This window comes from Vipera berus (assembly GCF_964194415.1).
Source record: "Vipera berus genome assembly, chromosome: 8".
In the NCBI taxonomy this organism is placed as follows: Eukaryota; Metazoa; Chordata; class Lepidosauria; order Squamata; family Viperidae; genus Vipera; species Vipera berus.
Genome location: NC_138211.1, coordinates 3,608,777 through 3,622,093, shown reverse-complemented (window position 1 = coordinate 3,622,093; position 13,317 = coordinate 3,608,777). Strand labels below are relative to the sequence as shown.

The 13,317-nt window shown below is 41.2% G+C and overlaps 1 protein-coding gene across 1 annotated transcript in view; it reads right to left on the bottom strand.

The window, feature by feature from the left end:
* Positions 1 to 1,524: 1,524 nt before the first annotated feature.
* GRIK4 (glutamate ionotropic receptor kainate type subunit 4) overlaps positions 1,525 to 13,317 on the bottom strand; it is a gene marked incomplete at its 3' end in the record, with an annotated part of 164,599 nt that continues 152,806 nt past the window's right edge. Inside the window, exons 13-19 of the mRNA XM_081333607.1 lie at positions 12,143 to 12,252; positions 10,315 to 10,488; positions 8,699 to 8,864; positions 8,322 to 8,547; positions 6,994 to 7,122; positions 2,638 to 2,756; positions 1,525 to 1,896 (exon numbers count right to left, since the gene is read on the bottom strand). Coding sequence (XP_081189733.1) covers positions 1,525 to 1,896; positions 2,638 to 2,756; positions 6,994 to 7,122; positions 8,322 to 8,547; positions 8,699 to 8,864; positions 10,315 to 10,488; positions 12,143 to 12,252 — 1,296 coding nt within the window. The remainder of the gene's footprint in view (positions 1,897 to 2,637; positions 2,757 to 6,993; positions 7,123 to 8,321; positions 8,548 to 8,698; positions 8,865 to 10,314; positions 10,489 to 12,142; positions 12,253 to 13,317) is intronic.

The window sequence follows — 13,317 nt, the reverse complement described above, 5'->3', positions numbered from 1 at the left end:
AATTATTTAGGAGAACTTAGCTGATTCTTTTCCTCCTCAATTCTCAGGGGAAATCATTAATAATGTACATAAGCAGTATTGTAGCAGTTTAACACAGAGCTAGATTAATTTCAGTTTCTTGAACTCAAGGAGTGAAGACTGGAAGGAGTTAAGATTGGGACCAAGGACAATATAACCTTAGCTTAAGTGGCTGGCAGACAAAGGACTGAAATGTCAATAGCAAGAATGCCATAAATTACTCTAGCTATAGGCAGCTAATGACCTTGTGTATTCAAATTCCTGCTCCTCTGAATAGCAGGGATATAAAGGGGAAAGCTCTATCAGGGAAGGACATATTTTATTTAACACAATAAAAAAAATCCCTCCAACAATCACAGACAGGATAATATTTGATTTCAAGTTGTGGTCCCCTTGATTTTTTTTTCTTCTATCATTTTTTTCACAGTAAGAATTTGCATAGAATTGCCATTTCGAAAATAGAAGTCAGGTTTGAAAACCCACATCAGCCAAGGATTTCCTGATTGCTGACCAAGGATCCTTCTCCAGAGGTGGATTCCTTTTGATCTTCACTCTGAACCAGTTTGTAACACTGAACTTTTGAGATATTCTGTAAGTGTAAAGTTATGATACAAAGGTTTGGGGTTTTTTTCCAGGCAATCTCATTACCGTTCATAAAGTATTTTGTGAATATGTGTCTTTTTAAAAAAAACAAATAGTGCTAAGACTTGACTTTCAGAAACTCACCATCTGGGATGGTTATTCTATCACTCTACGTGTGAGAGGGGATAAAAATCCCCTTCCCTGCCCCGTTTAGCCCTGTGCTGCAGTGGTTTGCTTTCTAAAAAATGCTATTAAGTGTAGCTTTTAAGAAAGAATGAAGAAAGAAAAACAAAGTCCCCTTAAAATCTCTGAGTTTAGTTTGCTGGATGCTTTTTCCTATTTGTAATTCTTTGACTAGATCTCCCTTTCGTGAATGCGTAGCTAAGACATCTGTTTTCCACGATCCTCCTTTTCTTACTTACCTGCTACAAAGCTAGGACTTTCTCCGCTCAGATGTGTTGATATAATTTTGACGTCCCAAAACTAAAGTGGATTATTCTTCTTTTCAAATAGAAAGTAGCTCTCTCATCAGTTTAACAATGTACATAGGGTGGTACAATTCCACCCCCCTCCCCACCCCCCACCCCTGTAATATGTGTGGGTTTAATGAGCTTTCTTTCAATAATGTTTTGCCTTTTTCACCTCCCATACCTCAAATTCCATAGAAGCAACATTCTGAGAAAGCATTCTCCCGGTTTAGCCAGGAGGGCTTTCACCCAGGACACGTAGAAGGAGGAACGTTAGAGACTCTCAGATACGACAAGTGACAATGTTGCCGTCGGGCTCACTCCCAGCCTAAAGCTTTGGTGTGCTCTCGAGAAGCTGGGATGCCACTTTATTAATTTAAAAATAGTTCAACACTGTGTACAAGTCTCATGTTCTGTAAAATGGAACATTAGCTTCTGTTTTGACAACTCCCCTGCTTTATTCAGGCTCACTGCTGTTCGTCACTTTCTCCCATTCCAGACTCTCATCACTTTGCACAAGGGAATCAGGTCCAGGCCGGACACGAAGACCTTGGAACCTCCGGCATTCGGGACACACCCGGATGTGTGTGCAGCCTCGAGCAACCAGGGCAGCTTCTTGTGCAAGTCTCTGTGCCAGCTGGTCAGGGTCCCCCCCACCACAGAGTTTGCCATTACTGAGGGTGGTCATGGTAGTAGCGCGGGCTCTTCGGTCTTCTTGTATAATGGGGCGAGTCCGAAGAATAGCCCCTCGCCTTTGACGGGGGTGAAAGCTGTCCTTGCAGAGAATGATGCTACGCAATTCTGACACCATCTCCTGGCAGGCTGATATCTAAGATGGGGTTAAAAAACAACAACAACCAAAAACCCAAATATTAGAATACTAGTGGTTTTTTTTAAAAAAAAAACTGGTTCAATGTCAGTGGGGAACCACCTAAGAACTGTCTGTGGTGCTTTTGGTTAGATTGGGAGTTCCTAAAACAAAAACAACTCTCAACAAGGCATTGCAAGCCATGTCCATAACGCTACCAGAAAAACTGTATGGATGCAGTTACTAGTAGTTAAGCCTGACCCGAGAGCATTTTTATCTAATGGTGTAATAGAAAAAAAATTGACACTAAGCCATTTTGAAAATAGTTCATAAATTATAACTAAAAATTGTTATAGTTATACTTTAATGTAAAGTATATTGTTTTGTACTATAGTATGAAAAACTATACATTCCTTTGTGAATAACATTCCATTTCCCCAACTTTCAATATATTTAGAAACTCTGCTTTTCATTTTACTTCATGTTATTCTGAGTGTTCAGTCAGCCTCTGAATATACTGACATATTTGTTCTTGCTACGGAAGTCTATTTCAAATCAGAGAATAGTCTCAACTTTCCATGAGTTATGAAGAAGCTTAAGAGATGCGTGGCTGTCAAAGCCTACGTAACAGGTCTACCAGGTATTTAACTTACACATTACCAAGGTTACCTAATATTTTCTTTATTATACAGACATTAGATGATCTTTTGATTCAACACACTTAATCAAATGTTAGAGCATGCATCTATAACAAAAACTTACTTCAGAATGTTCAGAGTGTCGGAGACTCCATAAGAACTCCAGCATTGCCATAAAAATCGCTACGATTAAACCACATATCAGAACCACAAAGATTCCACCTATATTCTCCATTCCTAGACCTATCATAAAACAGACACACATAGAAACAGCATTAGCACAATGGATTAACTTCTGAGAAGCCATAAATTGCTGCTAGAATTTGCAAGCAGTGATTTGTGTGATCAAGTCTCCCACCCATGATTAACATTAAATTAACCTTGGCATATTATGCAAATAAGCAACATGATGTAATGGCAGAAGAGGATCATAGCTAGCTTTCCTTGCATGCTAAGTTCGTATAAAAGCATTTGCCCTTAATAACCCAGCACATTAAATTAAAGAACAGAAAGTAGTTTGGTAATATGGATGCCCAGCAATAACGTACTACAACATACTAATTTTCAGTACTGATGAGTTAATAATTCCTTAAGAATTCAAACTAAATTCATGAAAATAGAATAGTCTGCTAAAATACATAGAAATATATGTATCTTGGAGTCTTTTTGGAGTAGTTCCTGCTGTCAGAAGAGTTCAAACAAACAATGAAGATGGCTATCTCTAAAGCAACATTTCTCATCCTTGGCAACTCTAAACTGTATGGACTTCAGCTTCCAGAATTCTGCAGCCAGCTATGGAACATTTCTGGGAGTTGAAGCCCACATATCTTAGAGTTGCCAAGGTTGAGAAACATTATTTCCTCCTCCTTGCTGACGGAGAAGAAATCGAGTCATGGTGGCTGGCGAATCCTGGGAATAGAAGTCCACAAGTCTTAACGTGGTCATGTTTGAGGACCCCTGGTGTAAATGGATCCCTCTCCAGGTGGGGTGGATGCCCTTAATGTTTAAGCTATGTAGATAAAGCTATCTACATTTAAATCATCTGGCAAATATTTTTTTTCTCTACAGATGTACCTAAAGAAATAACAGATGGAATAGAGACAAACAAATGATAGTAAAATAAGTGATTAAGACAAATATCTTCCTGGGGCATCATTAGAAATTTAGCAAATGGGAGAGCAAATATCTCAACATGAAGATTACAGATTAAATAAAATGACAAAACCAGAACAATTGGCAAGAATAATAATGGAAAAATTCTGTAATTCTGCTTGATACAAGAAGACACAAAGAAAAAATAAAGCAAAGGCTTGAATCAATGGGAGAGTGAAGACATAAACCTTGGAATTTCTGTTACACTTTTGAGTGAGGCTTCATATGGTTATATATATATGGATATATGGATTCATGTATATTTTGTCCCTCTCGATGAAATCAGAAATAACTTTTGAGATTTTAGGCAACAAAGACTTTTGCTATAGTTAATCAGTGTAATTTTCTGCCAAGGATTCCTTTGGTAAATGGACATCCATATAAATATGTAAAATAAATAAATGCCATTACATTTACCAGGGTCAAGCCCACACAAAGAATTGGAGATTTTCTGTGTGCTTTGCGTGACTTCCAAGTCATTCTTGAGTTCAGCCTGTGAAATATTGATTTCCTTTCTCTAATAAAATGCATTGAATATGTAACTCGTATCTCAAGTCCTTTATTAGCAGCTCTGGTTTAAAAACAAAGTCTAGATTAATCTTGCTGAGACCAAAGCAGCATATATCTGTATCTATAATTCTTGCCGGAGGCAATGCACCTTTGGCTGCGGTGTTTTTTTTTACTGGGACTTGGATAGACTTCACTTGACTGAGCAGCAGACTGACTCACAAATGATGTGGTAGCTTGTATCAGAACTGCTGAGTACAATTCTTAATCAATTCAGACACCTATAAAAGTTGCCTCTCTCCTCCTGGGCAGTAAATCAAACTGTGAGAATCAAAGATTTATTGACAGTCCCACAGGCTTTTTAGAAGGAAGCCTCGCCACTCCTCCTTGTAAATCATTGTCCAGTTGTTTTATTTGTGCAAGTTGAGGGTCACATCTCTTTGTGTCTGCCCAATGAGCTTTCAGGTGTTCGAATCAAAATTTGTTCCAACCATGTAGCAAATCAGAGTGGCAGAAGCAGCGATTCTTCCACAAAGGTGCCAATTAAAGGTCTGGGCCAGGGGTCGGCAACCTCGGCTGTTTTATGACTCGTGGACTTCAACTCCCAGAATTCCTGAGCCAGCAGCTCAGGAATTCTGGGAGTTGAAGTCCACGAGTCATAAAAGAGCCGAGGTTGCCGACCCCTGGTCTGGGCCCTCAAAGAAGGGAAGTTGCCACCCGCAGAATAAGTCATTACAAACGCCTGACAATTTATGTAGCATCTTCCACCAGATGCCTCTTAAGCGGATATTTGAAACATCGCCACCAAAATTGAAAAGGCTGCTCTCTTTTCCATTTTCCATTTTCATTCTAAACAATGCAGTTTTAACAGTTTTTGCACTTAAAAGCAAAGGACCTGGTTTCTAATTCTCCCATGGGTTAATAGCAAGGTTGTTTGTCTCCTGCCAGAATTTCTCTATTCCAGGCTGGGGGTGTGTGTGATAACACCCCACTTGTACCATACTACACCAAAGCCCCAATTGCCCGGAGACCCCTTGCTCACACGAGAATGAGTCCCTAACTACTTTGGCTGATAGATATCTGCCAGAGCTTGTTCTCTTCTGCGGGGGGGGGGGGGGCTCCTGTTTATTGATGGGTCCCTATGTGCTCCCCTTCTCCTCTCCTCCCTCACCGGAGTCTATTTCATAATTTATCGGTTTATTTTTGTTTCTTTGAAGCTTAGTTATGTGTTTCAGATGTCAAGATGAAGCAATTAGTGCTTTCCCTGGTCTCGGGATGTCGGAGGCTAAGCAGGAGGCAGGTAAAAGTGCTCTTGTAACATAAACCTGTCTGCAGAATTGGCGTGGGATTTCCACCGAGAGCAGAATTGTAAAAGCAATACAAGAAATAACATATATTTGAATAAAAATCAGATCAATCTAAAGAAAGCAATCTGAGGTTCATACACACACACACATCATGGACAGAGGGAGGGAGGAAGAGATTATAAATCAGTGATGTAAAGAACCATTTTCCTTTCAAAATTGCTTCTAGGATGCCTCCCCTGCTTCCCAATTTTTTCATCTTTATGGTAAAACATAGATTTGAAGCAAAGACGGTTTCCAAATGTCTACTTTCCTTTATGAACTGTCCAACATACAGAACACTAATTATTTGCCAGATGAAAGATACAGACTGTTATCCTTTTTGCTTTTGCTTCATGTGTGTTCCCCCCCCCAAAAAAGGAGCATAAATGAATGCTATGCAAGCCTGAATGTTTTGGCTTCTAAGAGTCTAACGGCCTTTATGGCTTCCTTTGGTTCTAAGGGCCAAATTGTTTCCTCTGGCCAAAATTCTTTCAGTCTCAAAAACCAAAAAAACAGAGGGAACCTTTCAGCTTTAGGATAGAAAGGATGTCATTCCAAAAAAAGGGGAAAAAAGAGTGCTATAACCAGCAATTGCTTTGGGATACCATGAAGTCAGGACAAAGCCATGGTTTTTTTCTGGCAATTTGCATAATTTCCTCCAGCTCCAGAAATATATTATTATGAGCAACTGCTTCACCTTATCCTCATTCTTAACAGTTCTGTAGATTCTGTTGATTGACCATTGGTCTCTTCTGATGAACTTCCAGTGCCTTTTAAAGGCCTTCAAGATTTGGATAGCATCCCTGGAGTGATTGACTTTCTGCTGTGATGCAATGGACATTCAGTACAAATACCTTTGTTCTTTCACCTGCCACAGTACAGGTAGTTCTCAATTTACAACAGTTCGTTTAGCGACCGTTCGAAATTACAACAGAAGTAAAAAAAAGGTGACTTATGACCGTTTTTCACGCTTGCGTTCCTTGCAGGGTCCCCGTGATCACGTGACCCAAATTGAGACCGCTTGGCCACTGACTCACACCTATGACGGTTGCAATGTCCCGGGGGGGGTCACTTGATCCCCTTTTGTGACCTTCTGACAAGTAAAATCAATGGGGGAAGCCAGATTCACTTTAAACAACTATGTCACTTGCTTAACAACTGCAGTGATTCGCTTCACAACCCTGGCAAGAAAAGTCGTAAAATGAGGCAAAACTCCCTGAACAAAGGTCTCACTTTGCAACCAAAATCTGGGGCTCAGTCATGGTTGTGGAGGGCCACCTGTGTTGTTTACCTGGGCGAGAACAACCTTGATGTTCTCCGCGTATTAGAAAGAAGAACCCTTGCATTAGAAACGCTTTACCACCCTTGAGTCTGAAAAAGGACGTATCCCTCCAATTTTTGCTCAGGAATGATTCTATTGCAGTGCATCTTTTATTACCAGGCAACCACTGGCTAGAGAAAGTGCCGGTTATTACCCTTAGCTCGATGGTCCTCTTCTTTCGGACACTGTCCGCCCTCCCACCATTTTCGCTTCAGGATTTCCAGACGGTTGGTCTCCTGCAGCTGGAGAATGGCCAAGTCAAACTCATCGCGGAAAGCAGAACCTGTAATGCCCAGGAAGGGGTAGGGACAAATCAGAGACCGAAAGAATAAGCAACTCTTATATGGGTTCTGTCTCGGGGGAATTTCCGTTTCCCGTTTATGTCCATTTCTTTTTGCAAAACACTGCAGGAAACCCTGAACGTCAGGTTAAAAAAAAAGTATTTTAAAATGTATTCTTGCCCTGAGTCTTTTAAAGGTACAAAGGGAGAAGCTGTGCTAAAACTCTCCTGATGTCGTCTCTGAGGCTGTGACGCACACAAGGAGAACGAAGACATCTTCTGCAATCTCTTGAGAGTTTTAATATGTTTATTGCTAAAGCCTAGAGAAGTCTTTTGTGTTATGGAAAATCTTTCTCATAGTGATATTGGTCTGAATGTGTTCCTATTTCTCCCTCTTCCTACAATAAAACCAGTGCATATAAAGCTAGGTAGGTTCAGCTGGTCACTAGGGAGATGGATTCATTTCCTTCCCCAATCCCCACAAGGAATATGGTTTATTTCTTATCTCAGAGTTCAAAGAGAGTTCTTCAGCAAGCAAAGCCGTTAGACAATTCAGTGTGGGTTAGGAATAACTTCACCATGTTCTTTTTGAGGGCTGAGGTCATGCGTAAAAGGGCTTCTGTTGTTTTATTAATCTGTATGGTCTATTAATGCCCTGAACCTCTGCAAACAGCTCAGAATAGCTAGAATGTCATCCCAAAGGTGCTTTTTCAAGAGGCAGCTGGACTTCCCTTTTTTTTTTTCTTTGAAGACGTTTCGCTTCTCATCCAAGAAGCTTATTCGGCTCTGGCTGGATGGTGGGGAATGGAAGGATTTATATTTCTTGCAGACCGCTGGTCATCTGCCTTCTTTTAGAAAGTCGTTGAGGCCACTTGGAGGCTTATCTGTGTCCTCAGGGTCACCTGAGTGGTGCAAATGGGTGGGGAGCCTTCTTGGCTGCAGGGCAGAAAACATCCTTCATGGTCTCAACGACTCTCTAAAAGAAGGCAAATGACCAGCTGTCTGCAAGGAGTAGAAACCTTTCCATTCCCCACCATCTAGTCAGAGCTGAAGAAGCTTCTTGGATGAGAAGTGAAATGTTTTCAAAGAAAAACAAGAAAGTCCAGTTGCCTCCTGAAAAAAAAAGCACCTTTGGGACAACCAGACCTGTGTGACTGAGATTCTCCACAGACATTTAGCTAGAATTTCACTTCGCTGCCTACCGACTGGCATGCCAATCCCGTAGCCCTTGGTGTCCAGAAGGCCCCCGACCTGGGTGAGGTTGCAATTGCGCTGGCGGTAATACTCGTTCATGGTGGACTCCAGCAGGAATGCATAGTTCGAGTTGAGCACCCGTGTGATCCCTTCTTCCGTGCTTTTAACAAAGACGCTCGGCTGCTTAGAGTACATGTAATTCCACATTCTCTGATATGTCTGGTAACGCGAGTTCTTAACGAAACAAAAGAAGCAAAGGTTTAAGCCTAACCATGCAACATCTTGGACAGAACATCCTACAGAGCCAGCTATGGGCTTGATGATCTATTTATCTCTTTGGCACAATGAATTCTGGCCTCACGACCTCCGTCGGCAAAGGGCTTACTTGGAAAAATGTCATGCTGGAGCCTCCGTGGATTGTGCCGTACTCAATAGCTGTCTGGTCAGCCAGATCGTCAACGGATTCAATGGGCACGTCCATGCGTTGCACGGTGAGAAAGGCTGCCAGGTTAGCTGTGTAGGAGGAGATGATGATCAAGGTAAAAGCCCACCTTGAGTGAAAGAAAGGGAAGCAAAAGACACAACGGAAATGATCTGGGCTTTGCATCTTAGGGGGATCCCTTCCCTTCCGAAGTGTGCTAAGCATCCATGACTACCTAAGAAAGCAATGTATTAAGAACCCGCTGGGTTAAGAGAAAAAAAGTTTTGTTCTGTTCAATCTGTGAAAAATAAGGGCACGTGTTCTAGAATCAATGGACATCTTATAAAGCAGCCTTTCGGAATTTGGTTCCCTCCAGATGTGTAGAAAGAGCAACCCGAAGGCAAAGGGAATTGAGATGCAATTCTCAAACGTCTGGAAGGTGAATTAATTTTGTTCGTGTAATGCTACTTCCTCTGCATATCAGAACCTGGTGAGGGTAGGGTTGGATACAGAAGAAAGCATTGCAAGACTTATTTCTTCCAAGTGGGATCATTGGATGCCAAATTATTATTGTGTATAAGCTATTTGGTTATTAAAGTTTCAGGATGTTTCTGACTTTTTTCCCCCCGACAAAACCCAAGGGCATTACAGAAAAAAAGGTTATGGAGATTAGCGTTTACATAGCTACTGGAATTGAGAGATATTATACAGTATACTAGCTAAGAGCCAGAAAACCATGTAATAGAGAAATGTCGTGTCTTTGCTTAGAAGGAAAGCCTGTTTTTATCTATCTCCTTTTTTTACCCTCTGCTGCTCATAGATTTCCGAGATTCAATCTGCAACTAAGAGCAAAAACATTAATGCCAACAAACTCTGGGGGATACCAAATTTATCATCAGATTTCATGCTAGCATGGTGAACTAATAGCTTTGTTTAGAATTTAATTTAAAAAAACCTTGAAGGATTATGGAAAATTTGTTCACTTAATCATTGGGAGATATGAGTATATAAAGCTTCTCCAAATGTATTAACACGGGAATATCTAGACCCAGAGTGCCATTAGTGTCTCAGTTGCTATTGCATTGGATGTCTTCTCAGTTATTTGGGTTTGGCTAGTCTAGAGAAAAGAAGGACTTGGCGGGACATGATAGCAGGATTCCAATAATTGAGAGGCTGCCACAAAGAGGAGGGTGTCAACTTATTTTCCAAAGCACCAAAAGGCAAGATAAGAAACAATGGATGGAAACTAATCAATGAGAGAAACAACCTGGAATTAAGGAGAAACTTCCTAACAGTGAGAACAATTAACCAGTGGGACAGCTTTCCTTCAGAAGTTGTAAGTGCTTCATCACTGGAGGTTTTTAGGAAGAGACTGGACAGCCACCTGTCTGAAATGGTATGGGGTCTCCTGCTTGAGCAAGGGGTTGGACTAGAAGACCTCCAAGGTCCCTTCCAACTCTATTCTGACTGATTGATTGATTGACGTAAGCAAAGATCTCACCCCAAATAACCTATGTTGATAACATTATATGGAACCACCCCAAGAAGAAACATGATTGTTTTTGTTTTTATTTTCTTACCAGACTCCACTGACACAGCGGGTGGACAAAGCTCGTGGGGCGATTGTGGATCCCTGTTGCATGAATCCACCGACAGGAAACCACAGGCTATTGCCCAGAGAATACTGATTTACCAGTAGATTGCACCGTCCTTGAGAACAGGGATGGGGGCTGTACCACTCATAGGGTGTCAATCTGCAGCATCAAAACACAACACATCCTGTTACACTGGCACACAAACACAGGGTGCCACAGAAGCAAGAGTGATAGAATTTCCCCGGGTGTGTAATTTCTCAAGGTGAGGTCTTGCACATCGTACAATTATGATCAATTTGAAACCAGGACAGAATATATCACCTTTGCCTGCATCTTCATAATTGTTTAGCCAAGTGGAACTTAGGGGGAATTGTTTACTCTTAATAAAGCTAATTTTTTTAAAAAAAAGAGAGAGAGAAAGGCTCAGATTAGCAACTCTCTGATTAATTCTCCTTGACAACAGTTCAGAGGCTGGCAGGGATTATTTAAAATGGCGGCCCCCAGCCTTTTGGGCACCACAGATCGGTTCTGTGGAGAGAGGTTTTCTGTGACCATGGTTTTGCGTGCTGCCTCCATCCCATGGATGGGGCTTTGCTTGTTTGGCCTGGTGCTGAGAAACTCTGATTTAAAAGCATGTTATTTTACACAGCCCTCGTCTTTCTCACTCTAGAAGACTAGTTATTACTCAGGGTTATTTGTTTGGCAGAAGATTTTTTCCCCCTCTTTGGTCAGTCACCTGACACTAGGTGTCTGTTATCTGACTCCCCATGTCATTGGGGGAGACATATTTAGAAAATGGATCCAGAGCAGCTGTAATCTTTGTGCAGGCAACCTCCAACTGTTATAAGTGGTTTCAAATCCTGTGTGTTGCTGAAAATCTTTATGAGCTCATGAATCTGACAGTTTCAGTTGCACTAAGAAACCCCTCCCCCCCAAAAAAAGGTGGTCAGTATTACAGCTTTGTAGCATTCATAGGCATCTACAAAGAGCGAAAATCTGTGGTGTCTCTTGTGGAAACGAAAGAGATGCAGTCATGTTTGGATTGGAAAGAATTGCAATGCTAGGGGTCAGAAAATTCTGTTTCTACTAAAAACAATTATTGCAGGGAAGAGCAATAATCCAGCACTATCACATATATAGCAATGTACAGCTATGATCTACATTTCCGAAAACTTAGATTTTAACCTTCTTAGATTTTTTTTAATTTCGGTTTGTTCTAATTTAGAGAAATTCTGGACATTTATCAAATGAAAATTATACTACAGTGATCTGGGCTCACTTTTAGAATGTGGCTATACATTTACTAATAGATATAATTCATTTTAAAGAAAACATGGCACATACTGTCTTCTGTTTAAACCGATCCAAGGTTAAGATCGTAGTTGTACTGTTTTTAGAAATAACGTGATCTCTTATATTTGAAATAAGAAATCATTGGTGACCTAAGCCTTAGATGAACCCCATGTCATTTGTGTTGATCTATTGATTGGTGACGTCCTGCAAGAACTGTGGTGTTTCCTGGAGATGACTGGAAAGTCAATAGACATAAACATCCCCTCCATCCTTCTTCCCTCCCTCATCAGCCATGGACAAAGCAACCACATTAGATTTCTCCATGTATTTCTTAGAAGCTGCCAGTAAGTGTCACTGTGAGGACAAGGAATAGGCATAGAATGAAAAGTGTTTGAGTATTAGTAGCTCAGATCTCCAAGCTTGGTGATTTGGCTGCAAACATTTCGTTTCCATTCGGAGTTGGGGGGAGGGACACAACGTCAGTATGTTTTCATTTCAATAGAATGAAAAGTTAACCTACCTGGCCACCAAGAAGAGGACACAGCTGACTGCAAGGTAGGCAAGTAACATGAAGAGCCAAACCCCCGGAGAAAACGGATCCAGAAAAGAGAAATAGCCAGGCTTGCGCCCCTAAGGCAGAGATAATAATAATAGCCACAGTTCACTTCTATGACTTTCATACAAATTTAAAAGCAAACCTTTGTTGAACAGAATAATTGCAAATTACAAGACAGAGACACTACACATGCATAGCATGTGGTTGTGAAACCGGTAATTGCACAGTTGCCCTGGTGCACGTGGTCCCACATTAGAAATACAGGTAGTCCTTGACTTATGACCACAATTGAGCCAAAAATTTCTTGTTAAGTCAGGCATTTATTAAGTAAATTTTGCCCCATTTTATGAGCTTTCTTGCCTTTGTTCTTAAGTGAAACACTGCAGTCGATAAGTTAGCAACACGGTTGTTAAGTGAATCTGGCTTCCCCATTGACTCTGCTTGTCAGAAGGTCTCAAAAAGGGGATCGCCAGACCTTGGGACATTGCACAGTCATAAATATGAGTCAGTTGCCAAGCCTCTGAATTCTGATCACGTGATCACGGGGATGCTGGAAAGGTCTTTTTTCCTTTCCCCAGTGCCGTTGTAGCTTTGAACAGTCACTAAATGAGCTGTTCTACCTGTACTTTTTCCTTTAATGTATAAGTAGCATATCTTGTCCTATCAAGCCCAGACCTCTAATTTCTGTTACTGTATTTTTCTACTGCCAGGAGCTTTTGGCATAAGGGACCTTGAGCAAACGTGATGCAGATTTCTCCCACTTTGATGAGTTGCCCATTTAGACTGCTCTAAAAGGAACTCACGCGTTTGTTAAACGGAGATATCCATTCAGGTGAACACACAGAAAGGCCGTGGCAAGTTTCACTGTTGGAAAATACAGCAGTATCATCTCCCTGCTGACAATATGCACCGAACCCCTGAGTCCCAAGGCCTGATTTAATGACCCCCACTCCACAATATTCCATTAGTTTGAATGGGGGGGGGAGAGGAAGAAAGCTGTGTTTTTAACAGCAGGTCAACAGCTCGTGCTCCTATTAGAGTCCCCGTGTCAGAAAGCCACACTTGATTAAATTGCAACACATGAAATTGAGACAAATGACAGGCCCATTTGAGCTTGCCATTTGTAGTTATTTCTGATG